The 22,785-nt window shown below is 50.7% G+C and overlaps 1 protein-coding gene across 9 annotated transcripts in view; it reads left to right on the top strand.

Annotated features, from left to right (window-relative positions):
* Positions 1-22,785, top strand: part of CLEC16A (C-type lectin domain containing 16A) — a 241,052-nt gene that overhangs the window by 79,476 nt on the left and 138,791 nt on the right. For all 9 annotated transcript variants that reach the window (XM_088832968.1, XM_055409497.2, XM_055409495.2 and 6 more), the window contains 3 exons: positions 2,353-2,482; positions 6,763-6,863; positions 19,621-19,743. In XM_088832968.1, coding sequence (XP_088689094.1) covers positions 2,353-2,482; positions 6,763-6,863; positions 19,621-19,743 — 354 coding nt within the window. The remainder of the gene's footprint in view (positions 1-2,352; positions 2,483-6,762; positions 6,864-19,620; positions 19,744-22,785) is intronic.

Raw genomic sequence — 22,785 nt, 5'->3', positions numbered from 1 at the left:
ATACGGCAGCTCCTCTCATGAAGCCCACGTCCTAGGGTGGGGAAGGTAGACAGGAAACAAGCAAACCAGTAGAGAATGTAAAATCCAGGTGCAGGTTTCTCCCGAAATCTGAAAGGAGAGACCTTTTGCAAGAGAAGATGGTGTAAAGCCAGGATGCAGTTCCCTTAGGACACACCTTCCTAACAGATGCCCAGAGTAAATGGACACAAGGCACCAGCACAGCTCAGAGCTATGGCAGCCTGATGCTGAGGTGCTAACTAACTCTGCTTCCTGGGAAGGAGTCTGGCGGGGCCGCGTCCACCCTCAGGGTGCACGCTACCTCTGTAAGACTGCTGCCACACCAACGCTAAATTCTATTTCTGCTTTTCTCCTATTTTTGTAAAAGGGAAAGTCCTTTTCAGGTTTCTTTTGGTTAGAAAAAGGTATTAATACAGGTCTTTCCATAAAAGCCAAGTGACCTAAAAGCAAAACTTCAAATAGTGGGGATACCTGTAGTTACAAATACCGTAAAGTAAAATCAAGAGGCAGGGGAGGGGACATCTCTGTGGAAGAATTCCAGGTAATTTATGTAGCTGTCCTCCCTCAAGGAGATAGAACACAGTTCTGTAATCCTCAAGTGTGAGCTGCGCTTAATGACTTGCTTCCGAAGGGTGTGGGATGCAAGGAGGAGGAAAAGTCCCTCTCCAGTGGAGGACTCCGACCAGCTTTCCCTTGGCCAACTGATGCAGATGAGCATCCCCGGTCATGAGTCATGTTGATAGGCTGTGCCCTTGATAGGATGTGATGAGACAGCACTTCCTCTCTGTGGCCTTCCTCCCAGAAACCCATAAGCCCAGTCTAATAATAGGAAGACTGTCACTCAAACCCAGATTGAGGGCCATCCTAAAAATGCCCGACCAGACTCCTCAATCCATAAGGTCATCCGGAGGAAGGAAGGTCTCAGGAACTGTTGCAGCTAAGAGGAGCCTAAGATGTGATGACTGGATATAACGTGGTTATCCAGGCTAGGGTCCTGGAACTGAAAAAGGATACTGGGGAGAAACGAGGGAAATCTGAATGAAGTATGAGGTTGAGTTCATAATAACTTGGAGAGGTAGAGGGAAAACCGATGGGGAGGGTGTCTGAGAAGATGTCCCTGCGATGGCGATGTTCGAGTTGAGCCTCGAGTGACGTGATTGAGTGGTGCCTGGGGAGGGAGGACTGGGATGAGAATGTTCCAGCCAGAATAAGCAGCCATGTAAAGACCCCGGGGCAGGAGCAAAGCCGTGCGGGTCAGAGGCGAGTGACAGGAAGCGCAGGACAGCTGGTGGGGCAGAGAGGGCCTGGAGGTGCTGTCAGCAGTGGTCAAGGGCCAGGCTGTGCGTGGCCTTGATACTGTGGACGGCATTTGGATTTTGTTATGAGTGTGATGGGAAGGCTGAAGGGGCCCTGGGCTAATTTCTGCTTAAGATCAGTTGGTTCTGTGTGGACAACAAATTGGGGTTGGGGGTGGGGGCGGTGGGCACAAGAAAAGCAGTGGGAGGCTCTTGCTTGGGTCCGGGGAGACGACGGCAGAGCCCAGGCGCACACCTGTCCTTCCTGAAAGGACACACAGGTTCACCTTTGGGCATCTTTTCCCCTCACCATATTTCCTGAAGATGGGGGGCAGCCCCTGAACTCTGGGTTCTAAGAACTAAGTGTTTGATGGTCCACACCTGCTTGTCAAGGAACTCTATTATAACAGGGACAGCTCACGGCACAGCCACCATCTACCTCGAACTTGGGATGTTTTCCTTCGTTGGTTCAGACCTTTATCTGAAAAAGAAAATGTACACAGAGCTCAAGTTGGGTGCCAAGAAAGTTGCCCCTATTTAATTGGGGAAAATAAAGTGAGGTCCCTCCCCTCTGCCCACTGGAAGCTGTAAGTGGGAAAAGAAAACAAAGGCTTTGGGCATGGCAGAGCCCATGCTACAGTGTAAACAGGTTTGGAATATTTTTAGTGGATCCGGTTATGTTTTATTAACCACATGTCATTTCTTCTACACTCCTCAATTCCTCTGGGAAGGAAGTGTGGTATCAATAAAGGAGAATAAATAACTGTTGAAGGAAAATTGTTGAAGTAAATCATTGCAATCTGGGCTTTCCTGTCAAGATCAGACGCTGTTTCTTGACATTGCCAAGCTGAAAGGAGAGGGGGTGCGGGCCCCGTCTTATTTATCCCCGGCGTGGGTGTTGCGGGGGCTGCTGTCAGCACCGTGGAGTGTTTGCTGGATGTGTGCAGAGCGGTTTGCCGGTCTTCATCTGGAGCATGAGCGTGTCTGTGAAAGTCGATCTGGGCCGCGTGGGCTCACCCCAGTGTCTGTTTGCTTCCAGAGATAGAGATGGTGGTCATGGAGCGCAGTAAGCCCCCAGAGCTGGCCGCAGGCACCTCCGTGCAGGGGCAGAACACCACAGACGAGGAGAAGACCGCTGCCGCCGGCCTGGACAGCGCCCAGTGGAGCAGGTAGATGCCGGCCGCCACCGCGCCGGCCTTCCGCTGCTGCTTGGTGTCTGGGGTGAGCTGGTGGGGAAAGCGCCCAGTGGAGCAGGTAGATGTCGGCTGGTGCAGGGCCGCCGCCGCACCGGCCTCCCGCTGCTGCTTGGTGTCTGGGGTGAGCTGGCGGGGGAAGCACCCGGGACGGGTGTCCACAGAGGACAGGCTGGGCCTCGTCCCACCATCCTGGTAGCCTCTTCTGCTTCCCAGCCAAGCCGTCCTGCTGCTCTTCCCCCTGGCCTCCAGCGGTGCCGCTCCTCTTGAGAGACCACGGGGACGGAGCCGGCCCTCACCCTTTGGAATGAATGACTGAGGTATAACCCCGCCACTCCAGGCACTTCAATGCTGGTCCTAACAGGATGTCGCCTTGTTCATCGGGCCACTCCTGGCTGTGCCCTGCTGCGCCCAGGAAGGATGCCCTTGGGGACTGCCCCCAGGAAGGATGCCCTTGGGGGCAGCATTTGGATCTTATGATCTCATTCATTCACTGCTGCCATGCTCACCACTGTCTGTAGAGCCTGCCCTGGTGACTCAGCGGAACTGTCTAATGCTGCTGTCCACCTTCGACTTCTTGCCTGATTGTTCATTTCAGTGATGGCTGCCCAAACTATTACACTATGCAACCTTCCAGACGCCAGCTTTCCTGCAGCCTGGCTGGGGCGCCACTCCTTCTAGAAGGAATCGGGTGGAGGGCTGGTGCCTAAGTTGCAGCGAACTGTTAGAGGGCTTCTCTATCTCAGTGTTATTTCCTTATCAAATGCCTGCAGTAATCTCCAAATCCCGAGTCAGTGGTAGTGAATACGCAGCAATTCACTTGGTTTCTCTGTCAGCCTGCAAGGCATTCACTTCCTGAACTCTCATGGTAGATGAAATACAAACACACACACTCATCCTATTTATTAATCCAACTTAAAGTGAAGTCTTGAAGCACACCAGTCTTTTCCTGCAGGTCTTGTTTATCTCTTTGCTTGACTCATGTTTCAGTTATCTAACAGAAAAGATTAATTTTTTTATCAGATGCACAGGGGAGCCATTCTTAGTTTTGATTAAATAAAAATCTTTGCAGCACAGTGTGGGTTATCAGTTGTACTGCCAAGTACCTTTCTAATTTTATTTTGTGGCCAAAAAAAAAAAGTAACACTGGGAGCTCTGAAAATTAAGGGAATCATTCTAAACACAGAAAGGGAGGGGAAGACACCCTTTAGGTGCTTGGCTCAACTTTAATTAGGATACAGATCATTAAAAAACTGAAAATAACTTGTCATGAGGGATGTGCACCTGCTTAATACATCATTGCATGCTCAGTTGCTCCGTTGTGTCTGACTCTTTGCAGGCCGGTAGACTGCATCTGACTCTTTGCAAGCTGGTAGACTGTAGCCTGCCAAGCTCCTCTGTTCATGGGATTTCCCAGGCAAGAATAATGGATTGGGTTGCCATTCTCTTCTCCAGGGGATCTTCCCGACTGAGGGACTGAATCTGCATCTCCTGCATTGGCAGGCAGATTCTTTACCACTGAGCCGCAAGGGAAGCCCGTTCTTAGGATCTAATAAATGGAAACAGCATGTATTTTGCATAGTGTGATAATACTGTAGCTTTCCTAAAGCAGGAAAAAACACTCATGTACTGTCAAAAACAAAAAGACAACAGACCAAAATGTTATGTTTGAGTATTGGAGTTGAGATTTCTTTTTTTCCCCTGAATCTTAGTGAAGAGAGGGGTTTTCTTCAAGTTGATTGAGATTGTTTATTAACTTACGGTGACTTTGGCATCTTCTGCCATGTGGTTTGTAGTGGAAGCTGATCCTGTGTCCTGAGCTGAGCCACATGCAGACTTGCAGCCCTGAGAAACTTTGAGCAAGAGCTGTCCTCAGCTCTGAGACTGGGCGCCAAGGAGAGACTGGCCCTGGTGGAGAGCTGCCATGGCCTTTGCAAAGGTGTTGCATTGTTGGTTGTCAGAGACACCCCCTCAGTCTTCCACCCTCTCACCTCCTGGCACTGAGCCGGGAGGAGGGCACTGAGGATGAGGGAGGGGACAGTTCTCCTTGGCATGAACTGGATCTTGACATTGGTCCACTTGTCCAAAGAAACAACATAGAACGAAGTGGAACTGTCCTTATATTCCCCACACACTGTGGGCTATCTCTGCATTCATGGTGAAATACAGAACTAAGAAACCAGAAACCACTCAGAACCTTCTTTCTTTAAAAAGAAAAAGAAAATTTAAAAAGTTAATAGACATTTAGAAAATGTAAAAAACCTTGAAAAGTATAAAGAAGGAAAAGGTCTTCATAATTCAAAAGCAGCTGTTACTAGCATCTTGGTGATTTCTTGCCAGTTTTCAATGTCAATATAGTGGAAATTCTGCCCTGTTTCCCCCCAGTAGCTTATACGATACCATGTCTATTGTTTTTACTTTTGGTTTTCTCTAATATCAAACTCCAAGTATCTTTTCACTCTATTGTAGTCTTAGTAAACACAATTCTAATGGCTTTATAATACTTCATCTCATAAAAGATGGTCCATTCACCCACCCCTCCCTCTGCTATTGGGCATTTGGTTATTTGTATTATTCCCAAAAGAAAATACAGTCCAAATTCCAAGCAGTTGGTTTGAAAAAAAAGTGTCTTTTAATACTTTATCCTGTTCTTAAGTTTGGAAGTTTTATTGCTAGGGACTGAGAGAAAAATCAGATCCACACATGGCAAAACTATTCACACATCAGAATGGTGATGGCTGATCTGGGGCAGGGGAGGGTCTGGGGCTCCAGAGAAACAGAACTTGAAAGTAAATGTTCCTTAAAAGTTTCTTCCTTTAATTTCTGTGTATTACGTGTTTATTTGAAATGTTATGACAAGTGCATTTCACTGCTTTTCTGCATTTTTCAATGTATTTTGAATCAGTGATACCTTTGTGGAGTTCAGAAGTCAAAAAAGTATAGAAAGTTATGCAGCGAATAGGTCTCTGTGTTTCTCGCTGCACCTTCTCGCTCCCCCTAGTCAGCAGTGTTGACCGTGGCTTGTGTCCTTCGAGGGGTTAAGTGTGCCCTTTGTCACTCATTGAGGCTCTCTGCTCTCTTGGCCTCAAGCTGGCATCCGGGGGCAGCCGCAGACAGTCACGGGGTCAGAGCCTCCTGCCAACGAGCCAAATCTGTGCACATTCTATTATCCTCTTGTTGAAGTCTTTCCAGGCCAGGCCCTTCACCCAGAAGGGCAGCATTCAGGCTGTACCGTTTATGTATTTGTAGCCGCTCGATAGATCTCACCCACAAAGCCTCAGAGGCGACGCTTCCTATTGATCCCTTCTCGCCAGGGAAGGTCGGCCCGAGAAACTGTCGGGTCAGGACCTGCCAAAGCGAGATCATGGAGAAGTGCCTGTGGAATCCTCAAAATAGAAGTGCAACAGCAGCTCACGTGTCTGAGCACTTTTCACCTGAGCCTGGGCCTGTGTTAATGCTGCTCTGTTGTCATTTCACTTGAACCCTCACTGTAAACCCTGGAAGGGTTCATTCCCCATCTCATAGATGAGGGATTGTGATTTACCCAAGGGTTTGCAGCTAAGAAGAGGCAGAGTCAGCATTTGAATGTCAGCAGTCTGGCTCCAGGGTCCACAGTCTAAAATGATCCAGATTGATTGGTACCTTGTCTGCTATTGTGAGTTGATCACGTTGCCCTGTCTGCTTCATTCTCTAGTCGCTCTTTGGAGTACTGCTGTGGTGTGTCCGTGCTCTGTCTGCCCACTGGCTTGGGAGTGCCACAAGACCACACTTATCCCCAGTGTCTGGGACAGCGGGCGGACCATTGCTGAGTAATTAGTCAGTTAGCCGTTCCTTAGTCAACTTCCCCAGACATGACAGCTTCCCGGGGCAGAGCCTGCCTGTCAATCACCTCTGTGTCCTCCGTGCCTGGGGCTGAACTGGGCACATGGTGGCCATGCTCTGTGCTGCTGGTGCATGAGTGCTCAGATGTGTTCAACTCTTTATGACCCCATGGACTGTAGCTGGCAGAGTCCCCTGTTCATGGGATTCTCCCAGCAAGAATTCTGGAATGGGTTGCCATGCCTTCCTCCAGGGGGTCATCCCAACCCAGGGATCAAACTTGTGTCTCCTGGGTTGGCAAGCGGGTTCTTTATCACCAAGCCACCTGGGAAGCCCATGCTGCTGGTTGGAGGGGGCAGTGGGGTGGGCGCTGTGAAGGGCAAAGGCAGCTGGCATCCTGTGTGCAGGTGAGGCTCATGCGGGCCCCTCTCTTCCAGACCCTTCCTGGATATGGTGTACCACGCCCTGGACAGCCCAGACGATGACTACCACGCACTCTTCGTGCTCTGCCTGCTGTACGCAATGTCCCACAACAAAGGTAAGCCACTCAGCTTGGCTGCCTTCAGGGGGAAGGACAGCTGCTTTCCTTGAAGAATTTCCTTTCTGGTTTTGGCAGACTCCCACAGAACCTCTCTACAGCCTCGTTTGAGTTTCTCAGGTGCTTTTCTGCACACTGAAGCCACAGGAATCGGTTACTCAGGCAACATGGGGGCAGGTGGGAGGGGTGGAGAGGGAGGTTCAAGTGTTGACCATCCAGCGCAGCATGACTGTGTTCACACTGTGGTTTGCTCTCGACCCCTCAGTCTACAACTGACTTAAGCTTCCGACCTCTTTCCTAACATCAGAACAGAAATCAGTCAAATTGCAATCTTGGTTTTGCTATTTATAATAGTCAGTGTGCCATTCTGGGCTCAGAGCTAAAATAGACTCTGAGTGGATTGTGTGGAAGTGTAGGTTTCCTTTCTGAAGAAAGGTGTGGTTCTCTGGCTTCCCTTGTTGAGGCTGAGCGGTCAGGATCAGCTTCTCGCAGAGCTGCAGGTTTTGATTAGGATCCATTCATTCACTTCCTCTCTGACAACAGCTGCTGGTTGTGTACCACCTGGCTTGACACGAGCGAGTTCTGAACCCACCACATCAGAAGCTCTTTGAAGGAGAAACCAAGAATATTCCTTCTGGCCCCTGCCAAGCGCTGGGCTCGTCATACCTGAGACCTTGCATCAAGGTCTGATGTTTTAGTAGGTTTTTCAAAAGCTTGTTGGGAGGAAGTTAAAGGTGGTTTTTACTGCGATGGTCTATGGCTGGAGTCATTTAGAAAGCACTCAACAATATGTATTTATTCTGAAATAATTAATGATGATAAGTTGTGTGCGTGCTTACTCCGTGGCTTCAGTCATGTCTGACTGTTTGCAACCCCGTGGACTGTAGCCCACCAGGCTCCTCTGTTTGTGGGATTATCCCAGCAAGAATACTGGAGTGGGTTGCCATTTCCTACTCCAGGGGATCTTCCCGATCCAGGGATCGAACCCATGTCTCCTATGGCTCCTGTATTAGCAGGCAGCCACCTGCCGCTGAGCCACCTGGGAAGCCCTTGATAAGTAAGGTGATGAGTGGCAAAAGAAGATACAGTGAAAAGGGCCCCCTTTCCCACATTTGTCCTCCACCTCTTCTTCAAAGGCCATTTGTGTTAACAGTTTCTCACGTCTTTTTAAAGATAACTTGTGCAAGCCCAAGTACCAAGTATATACGATTTTATTTCGATGGGTTCCCCACCCCAACATGAATGGAGGTTCATTCCTTATTATGGTCTGCTCTGTACCTTGCTTTTTTCACATCCTCATGTATCAGCATATCTCCTCCCATCCCTGTAGAACTGCCTCATGCTTTTTAATCCTACATCTGTGCTGTCGTTTGTTCTGCCATCCCCTTACTGAATGACACTGAGACCATTTGCAGGCTTTTCCTACTCAAGATGGAACCAGCCATGGTGGCTCTTCTCCTGTATAAGTCACCGTGCTCATGTGCAAGTGCTTAGGTCTAGTCTGAAGTGTTAGTCACTCAGTTGTGTCCTATTCTTTGCGACCCCATGGACTATAGCCCATCAGTCTCCTCTGTCCGTCGAATTCTCCAGGCAAGAATACTGGAGTGGGTAGCCATTCCCTTCTCCATGGGGTCTTCCCGACCCAGGGATCGAACCCGGGTCTCCTGCAATGCAGGCAGACTCTTTACCATCTGAGCCATCAGGGAAGCCCAGAAGAAGCATGGCAGGCTCCCTCTGATGTCTCCCTCCACAGTCCCGTTGATCCCCTTGGCTTCTTCGATCCCCTCCAGCTCTGGCTCAGTGCCTGGCACACGGGAGCCCTCAGTCCCTGGGGATAAACAGAGCTCCAAGCCTGACCCATGGAGTCCGTCCCACCCATGGATCACCTGCCATCTGTGCCCACTTTCCCCCAGCTCTGCACTCCGACCTCCTGCCCGTCACATGCTGGAGGCTTTGACCTGGGTGACTGAGCACCACCTTGAAATGTCTGTTTATGCCACACTCGTCACCCATAAATATACCCTGACCTCATCACACTTCCTGCCATTTCTGGTTCAGTTGAATTTGCCAGCCAAGGTTGAAACTGCCATGACCTTTAGCTCTTTCCCTCCTTTGATCCCAGCATTTAGTCATCAAGTCTTGTCATCTCTCCCTCTCTGGCCTGTCTGATCAGCAGAAGGTAACTGAGCACAGTTCAGCGCCTGGGTCTAGGCTTGGTGCCGGTGGGGAGGACCAAGGGCAGGAGAGCAGGCGAGATCCTGAGTTTGTCACTCCAGTAGCTTTATCACAGCCTTCCAGAGAAGTCAACGTCCTCCACAGCACTGCCGGGCGATTCCCTGTAAGACTGTGCTGTCCGTGTCCTTCCCCTTCAAAAACCTTTGGGGCCTTCTTCTCTCCCTTCAACTCCAACCTGCCATTCTGAGTACCTGGACTGCAGCGACCATCCTAACTTGATCTGATTCCCCTGACTTCCCACTGTAGACGCTTGGCCCTGGCCCAGGGATTCAGACTCTAAGTAGCAATTAACTCTTTCATGGAGATAAACTTGTAATGACTGTCATGGTACTCTTCAATATTCTTTTGGTTATAAGCCCCGCAAACCACCTCACATTAACAAAAAGAATCTTATGGGAAGGTCCCTGGGACAGCTCATGAGATCCAAGAAGTTGCTGAAAAGCCAAGGAACCAACCAACTCTGGGGACTTAAGGTAGATGGTGATTTGGGTCCAGCAGATCTCAGTCAGGGAGTCTGTCTGCATTCTGGTTTCAGATTGGTGGGCAAGAGATGTGATTGCTCCAGGTTGGTGATGGGTCTAACTCTGGAGCAGTCAGTTGTGACTGAGGGTGGGGTGGGTGGGGTCAGGCTCACATAGCACAGAGCTGGCCCTGGGGTGTTTCAGCTTCGTGTCTGGAACTGTTCCCAGAGAAGGGAGCTTCTCTGGAAACCTGGCAGCCACCCCAGTCAGTGCCGACACACCTCCCTGTTCTTGGCTCTTCTACCCTCTTGTATCCATCTGTGTCTTTTCTTCTGTTTTCTCTACCCTGACATCGCTGCCTGTTGAAATTATGCTCACCTGTCAAGGGCCTGCTTGGAAGTCACCGCATCCTGGAAGTTTTCTCTGAGCCCCTTGGGTGATGCTCACTGTGGGTTGGTATCCTCTAGTGTGGCAGGCACGTTTGACACTTTGCTGGATGTGATTTGCTAACACTTTGTGAAGAATTTTTGCATCTGTGTTTCTGAGTGTTATTGGCCTGTGGTCTCCCTGTAATTCTCTTGTTTTGTTTGCTTATGTTCACCTTATGGAATGAATGGGGAAGTAGTCCCTCCTCCTGAATTTCCTGGACCAGTTTTTGTAGAGCTGGTCTATTTCTTCCTTTACTATTTGGTGAAATTCACCAGTGAAGCCATCTGGGCCTGGACTTTTCTTTGAGAAAATGTTTTAAATTACTCAATATCCTTAGTAGATATAGAGCTATTAAAGCTTATTTATTTCTTCTACACAAGTTTTTGTAGCTTGTATCTTTCCAGTAATTTGTCATTTCATCTCAACTATTGAATTTATTGGCATAGACTTTTTCTTTTACTATGTTCCTTTATTATTCTCTTAATGTCTGTTAGAACTGTAGTGATGCCCCCTTTCAATTCATGGTATTAATAGTTTAGATCTTCATTTTTTTTTTCCTGATCAGTTTGGCTAGAAATTTATTAATTTTATATTAATTTTATTGGTACTCTCAAAGAACTTTCTTTTGGTTTCACTCACTTTTCTCTGTGGTTTTTCTGTTTTATATTTTGTTAATTTCTGTTTTTTATTTTTAACCTTCAGCTTCTTACTTCAAATTTACTCTTTTTGTAGTTTCTTATGATGGAAGTTTCGACCATTGATTACAAGATACAAATCATTATAAGATGAGCAACCAAAAAGTTTGCTCATGTTATTCCTCTTTAGTCATATCCTCCCCTACCAGTCATTGATTTTTAGCCCTTACTTTTTTGATAAAATACGAGTTTAATGCTGTATATGTCTCTCTAAGCACTGCTTTAGCTTCCTGCAATAAGTTTTGATATATGCAGATTAATTTTTATTAAGTTTAAAATATTTTACAATTTCTCTTCTGATTTCTTTTTGTCTATTCTACCATCTGTGTAATTTCTCATGATGTTTCTGTTATTGATTTTTCTTTGGTTTGATTTTTAGGTTATATATTTTTTTTTTCCCCTTTTCATGCTTGGTGTTTTTTGATTGGTTGACAGTTGGTATGAATTTTATGTTGTTGGATACTGAATTCTTTCTCCCTTTCAGTATTTTTGGACTTTGTCCTGGGACATGGTGAAGTTACTTGGAATCCATGAGATCTTTCTGGAGGCTTGCTTTTAAGCCTTGGTAGTGCTAGTCCAGCCCTGGTGGCTCAGAGGTTAATGCGTCTGCCGCCAATGCGGGAGACCCGGGTTCGATCCCTGGGTCGGGAAGATCCCCTGGAGAAGGAAACGGTAACCCACTCCAGTATTCTTGCCTGGAGAATCCCATGGATGGAGAAGCCTGGTAGGCTCCAGTCCACGGGGTCGCAAAGAGTCGGACACGACTGAGCGATGGAACGAACGAACGAGTGCTAGTCCAGAACAACCTTTAGTCTTAGGCTCATTTGGCCCCAGTATGGAGGCTGTCCGCTTCCGAGGACTCTACTTGATAAGCCATGATTAGGTGGCCCATCCTTGCAGGCTGGTGGAAATGTGAGTTCTTCTCAGCCCTGGGTGAGCTCCAGGGGTTGTTCCACCCTCCTCCTCCCAGTAGGCCTTTGCCTTTCCTCACCTGCATGCCCCGGGGCAGAACTGAGCTGAAGCCTTGGAAGGAAGCCCCTGCAGGTTCAGTGTGCCTCTCCCTTCTCTTCTTCTCTTTCCCGTCAGTTCTAGTCACTTGCTTCTCTGAACTGCAGACTCTGCCTTCTCACCCCAGAGAGACCACGGTCTTCGTTTGGCTTCTGTCGGTCTGTGCTGAGGCCTGGAAGCTTTCCAGCCAGTGACCTGGAGCAATCCCGGCCCACTGCCTTTGTTTCTTTTCTGTCAGGTTCCCCTCCTATGTTGCATGCCGTCTTGTCCCGTGTGTCATAACCACTGTCTTATATAGTTTACCAACTCTTCTAGTTGCTTGAGTGAGGTGGGTAAATCCAACCTCTCTTGGATGGAAGCTGTGACATTTAAAGAAGATAGTTCATTGAGGTATAATTGATAAACCGTGAACTGCACATTTTTAAAGTGTGCAGTTTGATGAGCTTTGACACACATGTTCACCCGTGAAACATCACAGACGAGTCAGTGTACGTATCCATCACACCAAACGTTCTCTCCTGCCCCTTTGTCACCCCTCTGCCCTTCTCTTCCCACAACCCTCTCCCTAGGCAACTCTGAATTGCTCCCTGTCGTTATAGCGTAGTCTGCACTTTCTAGAATTATATATAAATAAGATCATGCAATGTGTATTCTTTTTTTTGGTCTGACTTCTTTCAGTTTGCACAATTATTTTGAGATTCTCTCATGTAGTTGTGTGCTTCAGTGGTTCCTTTCTTCTTACCTTTGAGTAATATTCCCCTATGTGAATGTACAGTTTGTTTACCTGTCCCTCTGTTAAAGGACATTTGGGTTACTTCCAGTTTTTGACCATTACAAACAAATCTGCCACAAACACTGGTGTATAAGTCTCTGGACATGTATTTGCATTTTTTTTTCTTGGATAAATACTGACGAGTGAAATGACTGAATCATATGACAGGTGTGTGTGTGTTTGTTTTAAGAGACTGCCATGCTATCTTCCAAAGCAGCTGTGTGGTCTTACTTCCGACCATCAGTGCACGAGTGTTCCGTTGGCCTCATACCCTCATCAGCGGTTGGCACGGCCACCTTTTTATTTTAGTCATTTTAATGGGTACATGCAGTGGTGTCTTTTTGTGATTTTCTTTTTCCATTTCCTTAATAACTAATGGGGCTTCGCAGGTGGTACTAGTGGTAAAGAACCCACCTGCCAGTGTAGGAGACATAAGAGACGCAGGTTCAATCCCTGGGTTGGGAAGATCCCCTGGAGGAGGGCATGGCAACCCACTCGAGGATTGTTGCTTGGAGAGAGAATCCCATGGACAGAGGAGCCTAGCGGGCTACAGTCCATGGGGACACAGGGAGACACAACTGAAGCAACTTAACACACAAACACACACGCTTAATGATGTCGAATAGCTTTTTAAGCGCTTAGTCTACCATCTTCTTTGGTAAAGTGTCTTTTCATATCCTTTGCCCTTGTTTTAATGAACTGGCCACATTCTTACTGTTGAGTTTTGAGAGTGCTTTTTATCCTAGATACAAGTCCTTTATCAGGTGTGTGTTGCAAAGGTTTCCTCCCAGCCTATGGCTGGTCTTCTGTTCTTCACAGTACCTTTAGAAGAGCAGAACTTCATTTCCATGAAGTTCCCACAGCACTTCTTTGTGCTGCTTTTGCTCTCTATGTTTTCTTTCCCACTCTGGAACGACTGGGCCTCTGAAGGCAGAAGCCGTATCTCTCTTGACAGCCTCCTGCACTACACAGTACTGAGTACTCAGCTCAGTGCCTGGCACCTGGCCAGCACTCTGCCCAAAGTTTCTGACTGCCTGCCTCTGAGCCGGGTGGCAGCTCCCCCGCGCTGCTGTCTTGCTGGCGGCCCATGCTCAGGGCCTCTGCAGGGAAACTGCTGTTGCGGGGTGGGTGGGGTGCCCAGCTCCATGGGGCCAGGGGGCACAAGGACAGTTTTACAGGGGGGCTGGCTTTGCTGATGGGCTTCCTTCCAGGAGCCCCAACATGTGCTGTGAAATGAAAAAGCAGTGGCTTACACACCACCCTCCTTCTTCCTTGATGTGGACGGAGAGATGACCCTGGTGAAGAGCCCACCTACCTTTCTTGCGTCTTCCTAAAAGAGTGGGACTCTATATTCGAGGGAATTTAATTCCTCCTTCCATTTCTTGCTAATGCTTTCCTTTTATTTATTCATTCACCCTTCTGACAAGTATTTCTGAAGCCATTCTTAGATGCCAGGCGCTGTGGTTAATATTGAGAACCCAGTGGTGAACCAAACACAGATTTTCTTGGAGGCGAGTGTGGCTGCTGCGGAGGGAGCAAGGCAAGGGTGGTGGAGGTGAAGGCAGCGTGACGGGTGTGATTTGTGAGTGTGGAGAAAGCCAAGGGTACAGGGTCACCTGCTTGGGTGGTCTGGAGAGGCTTCTCTGAGGAACAGACTTCAGAGCAAGGCCTGAGAATGGGGAAGAGTCAGCCCCGCAAAGCTCTAGGGCAGGAATGCTCTGGGCAAAGGGAATGGCAGGTGCAAAGGCCCTGGGGTGGAGAAGAGCTTACAGGTTTGAGGCGCAGAAAGCAGTTCAAGATGAGGCTGGCCAGGTGGGCAGGGACCAGATCATGGAGAATCTTAAAGGCCAGGAGAAGGAATTTAGAATTTATTCCAGTTGCAGTGAGAAACACCTAGAGGGTTTTTAAGTAGAAGAGCGACATAAGCAAATGGACATTTTGGGGAGATTACCCTGGCTGCTGGATGGAGAGTGGGTCAGTGGAGGGTTGGGGGTGAGCTGTGTTGGGGAAAGCTGGGAGGCTGATTAGGAAGCTATTGCAGTAGTCCAGGCGGAAATAATGTGGATTGAATTATGGCACATTGGCTGTGGAGATGGAGACAACTGGAAGGTTTTACGATATATTTTGGAGTTAGAGCCAGGACAAGCTCATGGTCTGGATGTGGGGGCTGAGTGAGAGGGACACGGGGGCAGCTGTGTGTGGCCATTCACTAAGATGGGGAGCTTTGTTTTGGGTGGGAGGGGGCACCACAGGAGGAGTCTGGGTAATACCCAGGGCCCCGCCTCCTGCCGCTGTGTGACCAGTGGTACCAAATCCAGAACCAGCGAGTGTGGGCTCTTGAGCAGGTTTGGAGAGGAATCTGGGGTATTAGTTCAGCACCCAGAGGCCCAGGTGCCTGCGATATCCCCAGGGGGAAACTGCCTTGGTGGGGCCAGGGGACTGTACCTGGTTTCTGCTCCAGTCTAGCCTGGAGGCACATGGCTGCCTTTGGTGGGGGCTGTTTGGTGGCGGTGGTAGGGGGTGGGTGTGTGGGTGGTTGATGTTTTGGTTAGGCAGCAGGTTAGCTGCGCTTAACCTTCAGCCTCTCTTTTCCAGATCCATGCCCTCTCAGCAGGGCCCCTAATGAAATGGCCTCTTTCCGATAGATTTTTCATCATAGGACAATTTTAACATAAAAGCAATGTTAATAAAAACCAAATGTTAGCTCAGGCCTTCCAGTAAATCATAATAGATTAGATGCTGCACCAAAATGAATATCGCGCAGTGGAAAGGGTTGACCGGTTGGAGGGAGGCGCTCGTTGTGAGTCAGTAGGGCCAGTAATGAACGCTGGTTCCTGTCTGTAATAGCAGATTCAGTCCTCTGTCCTTTGTCAAGTCTGCAGGGCCCTGGCCCCGGGGGTCGGGGGGAGGGGAGTTTTGCAGCTTTGTCTTTTTAAAGGTTCCCCCACTCTGCCCACCACCCTTCGACTCCCGTCCCCTCCATTTATCATTGTTTAGGAGAAGGATCTTGGGCTTTTATTTTGCTGAGAAGTTGCTTGGAACAAGGATGAGAGGTATGAGAAAGGTTGAAAGATAACAGGATAAAGGGAGGCTTTGCCCTGCAGAAAACTGGCAAAATATCATTCTGGATCTCGACTGACACATAATCAGAACTGGAAGTACATTGGAAATCAGCCCAACATCTGGTTAGCTTTCGAAATAGTTGGTCTATAGTTTCCCAAAGCTGGCAATGCTTGCCTGACTCTAGCCAAAGAGAGAGAGAGAGAGAGAAAAGAACTTTTTGACCGTGATTTTTACCTTGCATTATTGTGCAGGTTTGTCTGTCCACTTCTTTTTATGTTACTTCCGTCTGGGTCTACTCCACCCCTCTCCTGAATGGGGGCTTCCAATGAGGAGAAAGAATCCAGAAGCCAGCACTCAGGGAAAACTTAGGAGCTGGTCACTGACATCACTGAACCTCGCCCTTCCCTTCTCTTTGGGATTCTTTGAGTGAGTTAGCTGGGAGTTGGGCCCCGCCTGCCCCCAACCCCGTGCTTGTTGGGTGGGAGCAATGGCAGGGGAGACTGTTCTGACTCACTGGCGAGCAGGCTGTGACCCGGCAGGGAGGGAGCAGGGAAGCGCGTGGTCTGCTGGAATCTGGACATGCGAGCATGGCTCCCCGGGCCACGTGAAGGGCATCTGGGTTTCTCTGGAATTTGTCTGTCACTCGGCACTTAAGGGCTGAAGCAAATAGGACAATATATTATCTACAGTGTTTATTTCAGTCAGAGGGAAATGACTAGCAAAGGAACTAGAGCCGGTTTGCAACAAAACCTGCATACACACACAGTGGAAACCTGTGTGTGTGTGTATGTGTGTCTGCCTGTCTGTCTGTTCATCTGTATACACACTGGTTCCCTTTCACACGCATATCTTTGTCATGTCGTCAAGCTGACCTTGTTCTTTCACAGCTGTCAGCCACTGTTTTGTTAGGGCCCAGAAAAATGTCTTAGAGACTGAGGTGGGAGAAAGAGAGAGATGGGGAGGGAACAAGGCACCTGGCCCAGCAGGAACTTTGCGGAAAGATCAGAGATGCCCAGAGGGGCTATTTACAGAGTTTTGTCACGTGTTATGTGATGTGAGCCTGCTCTCTGCCACATCTCCACTGATGATAAATCTACCACACAGAGAATGACTTGCCACGTGGAGTCTGTTTGGGGCAAAGGGCCGGAAGCGGGGAGATCACCTTGAGTAGCCAGGGGGACGGAGATCACTCCAGAGTTGGCTGGAGCACAAACACGTCATGTCAGCAGCTAGCTGCCACCCAAGGGGTCCTGGCAGCCAAGCCTTGCTGGTCCCTCCTGCCAGGGTCTGCCACATCACTTCTGCCCACAGCCCCTGGCCCTGCTCTCCCTGAGCTCTGCCGCACTCCCTGCTCTGCCCCTGGGCCTGGCACGACCTGGTCGTCCCTGGGCTACTCACCCTTCAGAATCCAGTCCAAGCTGTTCGTCCCCTGCGCTGCCCCCAGACAGCCCAGCGTGCCTTCTTTGGGCCTTCTGAAATAGCTCAATGTTAGCTTGGTTAGGTTGTCTTCCAATCTTTTCTTCCCTCCTACAACACAGCTGATACGGAACTCCATTAAGCCACATTCAAAGTAAAAATTCTCATCAGCAAGTGGTGATGCCAAGTCACTGTTGAACATGGGTCCTGACAGCAAGCCTGGGATGGGCAGTTTCTGTGATCATTCCCATTGAGCAAGGAGACTGAGGGTCAAAGAGGTTAAACATCAAAACAGAGTTCCTCCGGCAGCCTTCCATCCTGGGCCCCGTGTGGCAGGAGCCCAGGGGTAGAGGGAGCCAGATGGCAAGGAGCGCTGCCTTGAGGGCAGGCGGTGGCTGTCGTCAGCCCAGAGCAGGCCCCCTGCACGCTGGCGCCAGTGGCGGCTCGCCAGGCAGGGAGTGCCGCCCCTACCCCATCTGGATCTTGTCCACCTGGGGAATTATCCTGGTTCTGACTGTGCCTCTAACGTGCTCTGTGACCTCGGGGACACAATTTATCCCTGGGCCTTAATTTCGTCCCTGAAGGAAGAAGGTGCATTGACATCTGGTCCTTGAAGCCTAGACGTGCTTCAGTCGCCGGGGTTCCCCGCCTCCCAGAGAGTGGGGCTGAGGAAGGTCAGGATAACCTTGGCAGGTTTCTCTTCCTGTTAAGAGAAGATTTTGCCACAGATTTCCTCATTTTGACAAATCCTAAGGAAGTCAGGGCAGTAATGGGAAAGACAGAAATGGAAACGCGTCGTGGAAATGCAAGAGCTGGTCCGAGTCTGGGTGTCGCTGGCCCTGCCGGCTGCCCCCGCATTCCCCGGGGAGCCAGCAGCCGGTTCTGTCTGCCATCTTTGAAGTGGGATGGCAGCTGGTGGGGTCACGGAGCTGGGTGATGCCCCGAATGGGCCAAGGAGCCATTTTTTTTCCCCAGAACCGTTGACTGACAGTTTCCAGAGGGCCAGGAAGGAAAGAGTAGAAAGAGATTCACACGGTGTTGACATCTCTGGGGGAAAATGAAAAACAACAAATGACGGAAAGATTTAGTTGACGTCCCTCCTGCCGTTTAATAAACCAGAACGCTTCAGAGTTAAGACGTTTAGCATTAAGATGGGATACAGAACCAACAAATTCAATTCTCATTGCAATCGAATTTTTTTGACGAAGCCACATTGGTGCGGTCGTGAGAGAGGGAGCTGCCTACCTCTAGCCCTCATGTTATCTCCTTGGCATGACTTAGCCTCCGGTTCTGATCTGGAAGGAATTCAATAAAGCAAGATATATTGTTATGGTTTATTACGTCAACGTGTGAGCGTGGGAGTCACTTAGAATCCAGACGATCAGCTCTTCACTGCTATCCTCCACTATTTTGTCAAGGTTCTAAATGAAGCGTCATCTGGGACTCAAGGGGCCGTATTTCAAGAGTTCCCAGAAGTGCCACATTCCCCCCTTTGGTAGAATAACAGGAAAAGACGTGCTTCAGGCACAAACAATCCTTCCCAGCTCCCTGGGCATGGAACAGTGAAATGTTTGTTTCTGGGAGCTTTTCTGCGGGTGTAGTTTTCTTGCAGAGCCCCACTAGACAAGAGGAGGCTTTGCTTCACCTCTCACTTGGCCTGCTGATGTAGCCCCAGTGGGTCGTCCTATCACCCCAGCCCCCAGGTCCTGCTTTAGGAAAAGTGGCGCTGAGTTCAGTTAGATTGAGTGTGTTGTCTCTGCTTCCCACCTCCTCTCCCTATCTTGTCTTTCATTTTTGAAATGCAGTTATTAATAGATTTCACTGGAAGAAAAGTGATCCCTCTGTGCCTTAAATACAGATCCGCTCTGTCGGTTTTGTCCTATCTGCGCCTTTCTGTGGGCCTGGCGGGGGCTGCCGCCTGTGTGCTCGCCTCTCCAGGGCCCAGCTCGCCAGTTTGGTGTTAAGAACTGGAGGTGCGATCGTTGGGCAGGACTGCAGGTTCCTTTGTGTCTGGTCTGTCCCCCCACCCCACTGTGGGACGTGTCTCACATAGTGGTGGCCTCGGGGGTTCGCAGACCAGCCCCGAAATGACAGCGAAGCCCAAGTTGCTCCTCTCCTACCCACTTCCCACCCCTCCGATTGTGCCCAGAAGTACATCGTCAGGCTAGTGTGACCTCGACAGCTTTCATGTACCTCCCCATCACCCTTTTTAACACAGAGTGGGCCTTAGTCTACAGTGAGCAGCCAGTCCACATTGTTCGGCTAAAACGTGAAAGCCTTGTTGCTGTCAGTATTGCAGCCATCCTGGTTTCCCATTTATAAGTAGTGATGGAAAAATGTATGCTTTAGGGGCTTCCCTGGTGGTCGAGTGGTTAGGACTCTGCACTTTCACTGCCAGGGGCCTGGGTTCAATCCCTGGTTGGGGAACTAAGATCCCACAAGCTGCATAGCGGGGCTAAAAAAGAAAGAAAGGAAATGTATGCTTTAATAATATATTGACTTAAGTTCCAGTTACAGAAAACTCTGAGGTGAGTCATAGCACGGGCAGTACCTGGTCACGGTAGCAGTCAGGAAGGTGGATGGTGGACAGCCAAGGTTAAGGAAGCTTAGCTTGAAGGGGCCTTTCGGGACAAGGTAAGGTGGCTGCGCTGACAGACGGCCCCTTCTGTCTGTTCCAGGCATGGATCCTGAGAAACTCGAGCGAATCCAGCTTCCAGTGCCCACTGCAGCTGAGAAGACCACCTACAATCACCTTCTGGCCGAAAGGCTCATCAGAATCATGAACAACGCGGCCCAGCCAGGTGCCCGGGCATGCGGGCGGTTCCCAGGGGTGGGGGAGTTGCAGGGACAGGGCCCCACACTGGCCCCAGGAGCCCCGGCTTCTGGACCTGGCTGTGCTGGGAATCCAGGCGGAGCTCAGCCACTCCCCTGCCGCACGCACTCCCTGGGCCACCCGGACCCTGCCGTCCAGCCCTGCCTTCTCCCTGGGCCTGCTCCTCTGCCCGTCCCCGCAGTCCTCATGCCAGACTCTCCCTGTCTTCTCCTCGCGCGCTCTCTTCTCCTTTGGTCAGTTGTGCCAGCGTCTGCAGCCCTCCTCTCAGGGCAGCCGAGGCCGCGTTTGAGCAGGAACTAGGCTGAGAGGGTGAGCGAAGGGGAAGGCTGGAAGGTGTGGGTTGGGTGCTCTTGATAATACATGCCCGGTGTCAGCCTAGTTCTGAGGCCTTGGGCAGCAACGACCTGCAGCCACAGCCAGGGCTGGGAAGAGCAGATGGAATGAAGTAGTGCAGCAGTCCTCACCTGGGGGCAGCGTCCAAAGACGTTCTTGGTTGTCACAGCGTAGAGACAGGTGCTACTAGCATTCTGTAGGCAGAGGCCGGGGTCTGCTCAACACCCTGCAGTGCACAGAACAGCCCCCAGAACAAAGGATTGTCTGGCCCCAAATGTCGACAGTGCCAAGGTTGAAAAACCCTGACTGCAAGGCAGGAAATAAGATCATCAGGGTATGAGTGAGAGCCCAGGAAAGGGCCCGATGGAGATGCTGCCTGGTGGGGAGAGAACCACTGAGCTGAGCTAGCAGGAGCAGTCCAGGCAGTGGGCTCAGGAGGGCAGGGGGTCAGGGATGTGACTGCAGGTGAGGGCTTCAGAAGTCAAGGGGAGTGGTGGCCAGAGTACAGCGTGACTGCCAAGGAGTGACCGCAAGGGCTTGGAGAACCGGGTCCACAGCCTAAAGGGTGATGTCAGGGTATCGGTAAACCCAGCAGCTGTTTATTTAGTATTCCAGCCTCTTTGTGCAAATGTTGAGGGTGCAGGAAGTAGGGGACACATGGACCCTATCCTCTGTGAAGTCCCGACAGTCTGGGGCTCCATGTGGAGATGGGATCTAAGCCTCAGAGCAGGGTCAAGCCCAGAAGTAACTCTGTGGGGCTCATAGATCTTTTTAAAGTCACAGGAGAGGAGAGAGGGGTATCTGAGACTGAGCCCAGGGCCATTCCCCATCTCTGGAGGTGACATACAGGGGACCCGGGTCTGGAGCCTGGCCCAGGCCCCATGTGGGGAGAAGAGGGCCCGGAGGAGGGTGTTTTGGGTGACAAGAAAGATGTGGTTGCTTGGGACCAAGGGGCGCTTGGTGGGGTCACTTTCTGCTGAAGGTCCAGTCGGGGGAGGCAGAGTATGGTCCTGAGTATGGTGGCCCAGGGCCGGTTGGCAGGAGAGGTGGGAGCCGGATGTGGCTTGGTGACGGGGAAGGTGGAGTGTGGCCTAGGTGCTGGGGAGGACCCTCCAGGGACCGGAGGGTCATCAGACCTCCTGAGGACAGTGTGTAGCGCCGCCTGGATTTCTGAAGACACTGGGGCAGCTCAGAGGGACAATCTGGAAGTTTCTCTGGAGGGACAGACCCTTGGGAGGAATAGCCAGCAACTCGCCAGGAGCTTACAAAGGAAGAAGGGTCCTAGTGGAGCATCACGGTCTGATTCCCCAGAGGCAGCAGGAGGGGTGTTTCTGACCTGGTCCATAGGGTGGCTGGGAGCCGGGCTGTGCTCCAGAGAACGCCTGCACCCAGCGGAGGCCAGGCAGGTGAGCGCTGCTGAACCAGGGTGGGCAGAGTAGCCCAGTCAAGACTGATCAGCCTCTGCCTGGGCTGGGTTTGTATTGTGCTTCAGAAGGCCTAGTTTTGCTTGTACGTTACCTGCTCAGTTTCAGGCAAATGGATTCCCTCTTCTCATCTATCTTCCCCCTCTCCCTGCCAACCCCTGACACATGAGGCATAAAGCCGGGCAGGGAAGTGTGCCGCCGTATGGCTGCCTTGAGTGTTTCCCCAGTGGCCCATCCCAGTCCCCATTGTTCCCAGAGAGCCCCCCTTTCCTGGCCCCTCCTATGTGAAGGCCCTTCCCCAGAAGTGAGATTAAAGACCTGGGGGGAGTTTGCTGAGAGCGGGATGCCCGTCAGTCAGGTGGTCACGGGTGCTTCCAGGGATGATGCCAGGTGTGGGTTTTGGCATCCAGGACACCTGAGTCCAGTCACCATGGCCCAGGTGAGTGAGGCTGGGAATCTACCCCTTCCCGTCTCCAAACCTCAGCCTGCAGAGCACCCATTGCAGTGGGGCTTTAGAGAGGCTCCTTGAGGAGCCCGGCTCCCAGCTCATAGCAGGACAGCAGGCTGTGTTAGTCAGAACTCGGTTGCAGTTGACAGAAACCCAGCCCAGGCTCGCTGAGACAATACAAACAAGACTGCTGGCCTGTGTGACTTCGAGTCTGCTGGGCTCTGGCTGGAGGCACAGCGGACCCGGGGCCCACACAGTGTTTGCAAGCTCATCTTCAGGCTCTGCGGCCTTCTATGTTGGTCAGTTAACTGCCTGCCGCTCCCGCCTCCCCTTTCTCTGTCAGGCTCTAGACTTGCTGTAGGAGAGATGCTGAGTGGTGGAGGGCAGGACTCGGGACTCAGGTTATAGAACACAGGAGTGTGAAAATGTGGCCACTGTGGGGCCCCGTCACTGTCTGCAGCTCAGCACGGGGAGAGCGTCTGGAGCCCAGGGGTTCCAGCGAGTTGTGGAATTGAGCCTCACTGGCTGTGACTGGCTCCCTTGCTGGTCCCCTGTGCAGGCACTGTGACCAGGGTCTTAGATGGCCCCAACCAGCCTGGGGGCTGTGCCCCCCACCCCGAGGCAGGGGGAGCAGGACTAGCCCCACCCACATCCCATGACCAAGAGTGGGGCTAGTGACCCTCCAAAGGAAAGAGGGGTTCTGGTCCCTGAGGGAGGGGAAGGACCACTGGACAAGCAAAGTGACCACAGACAGCCACTTTCTAGGTCTTCAGTGATCAGTTACCCATTTTTCCTGCCTCCCTGT

The sequence above is a fragment of the Moschus berezovskii genome, chromosome 27 (assembly GCF_049115385.1).
Source record: "Moschus berezovskii isolate FMDL1 chromosome 27, NW_MosBer_1.0, whole genome shotgun sequence".
In the NCBI taxonomy this organism is placed as follows: domain Eukaryota; kingdom Metazoa; phylum Chordata; class Mammalia; order Artiodactyla; family Moschidae; genus Moschus; species Moschus berezovskii.
This window is presented reverse-complemented; position numbering and strand designations above follow the sequence as displayed.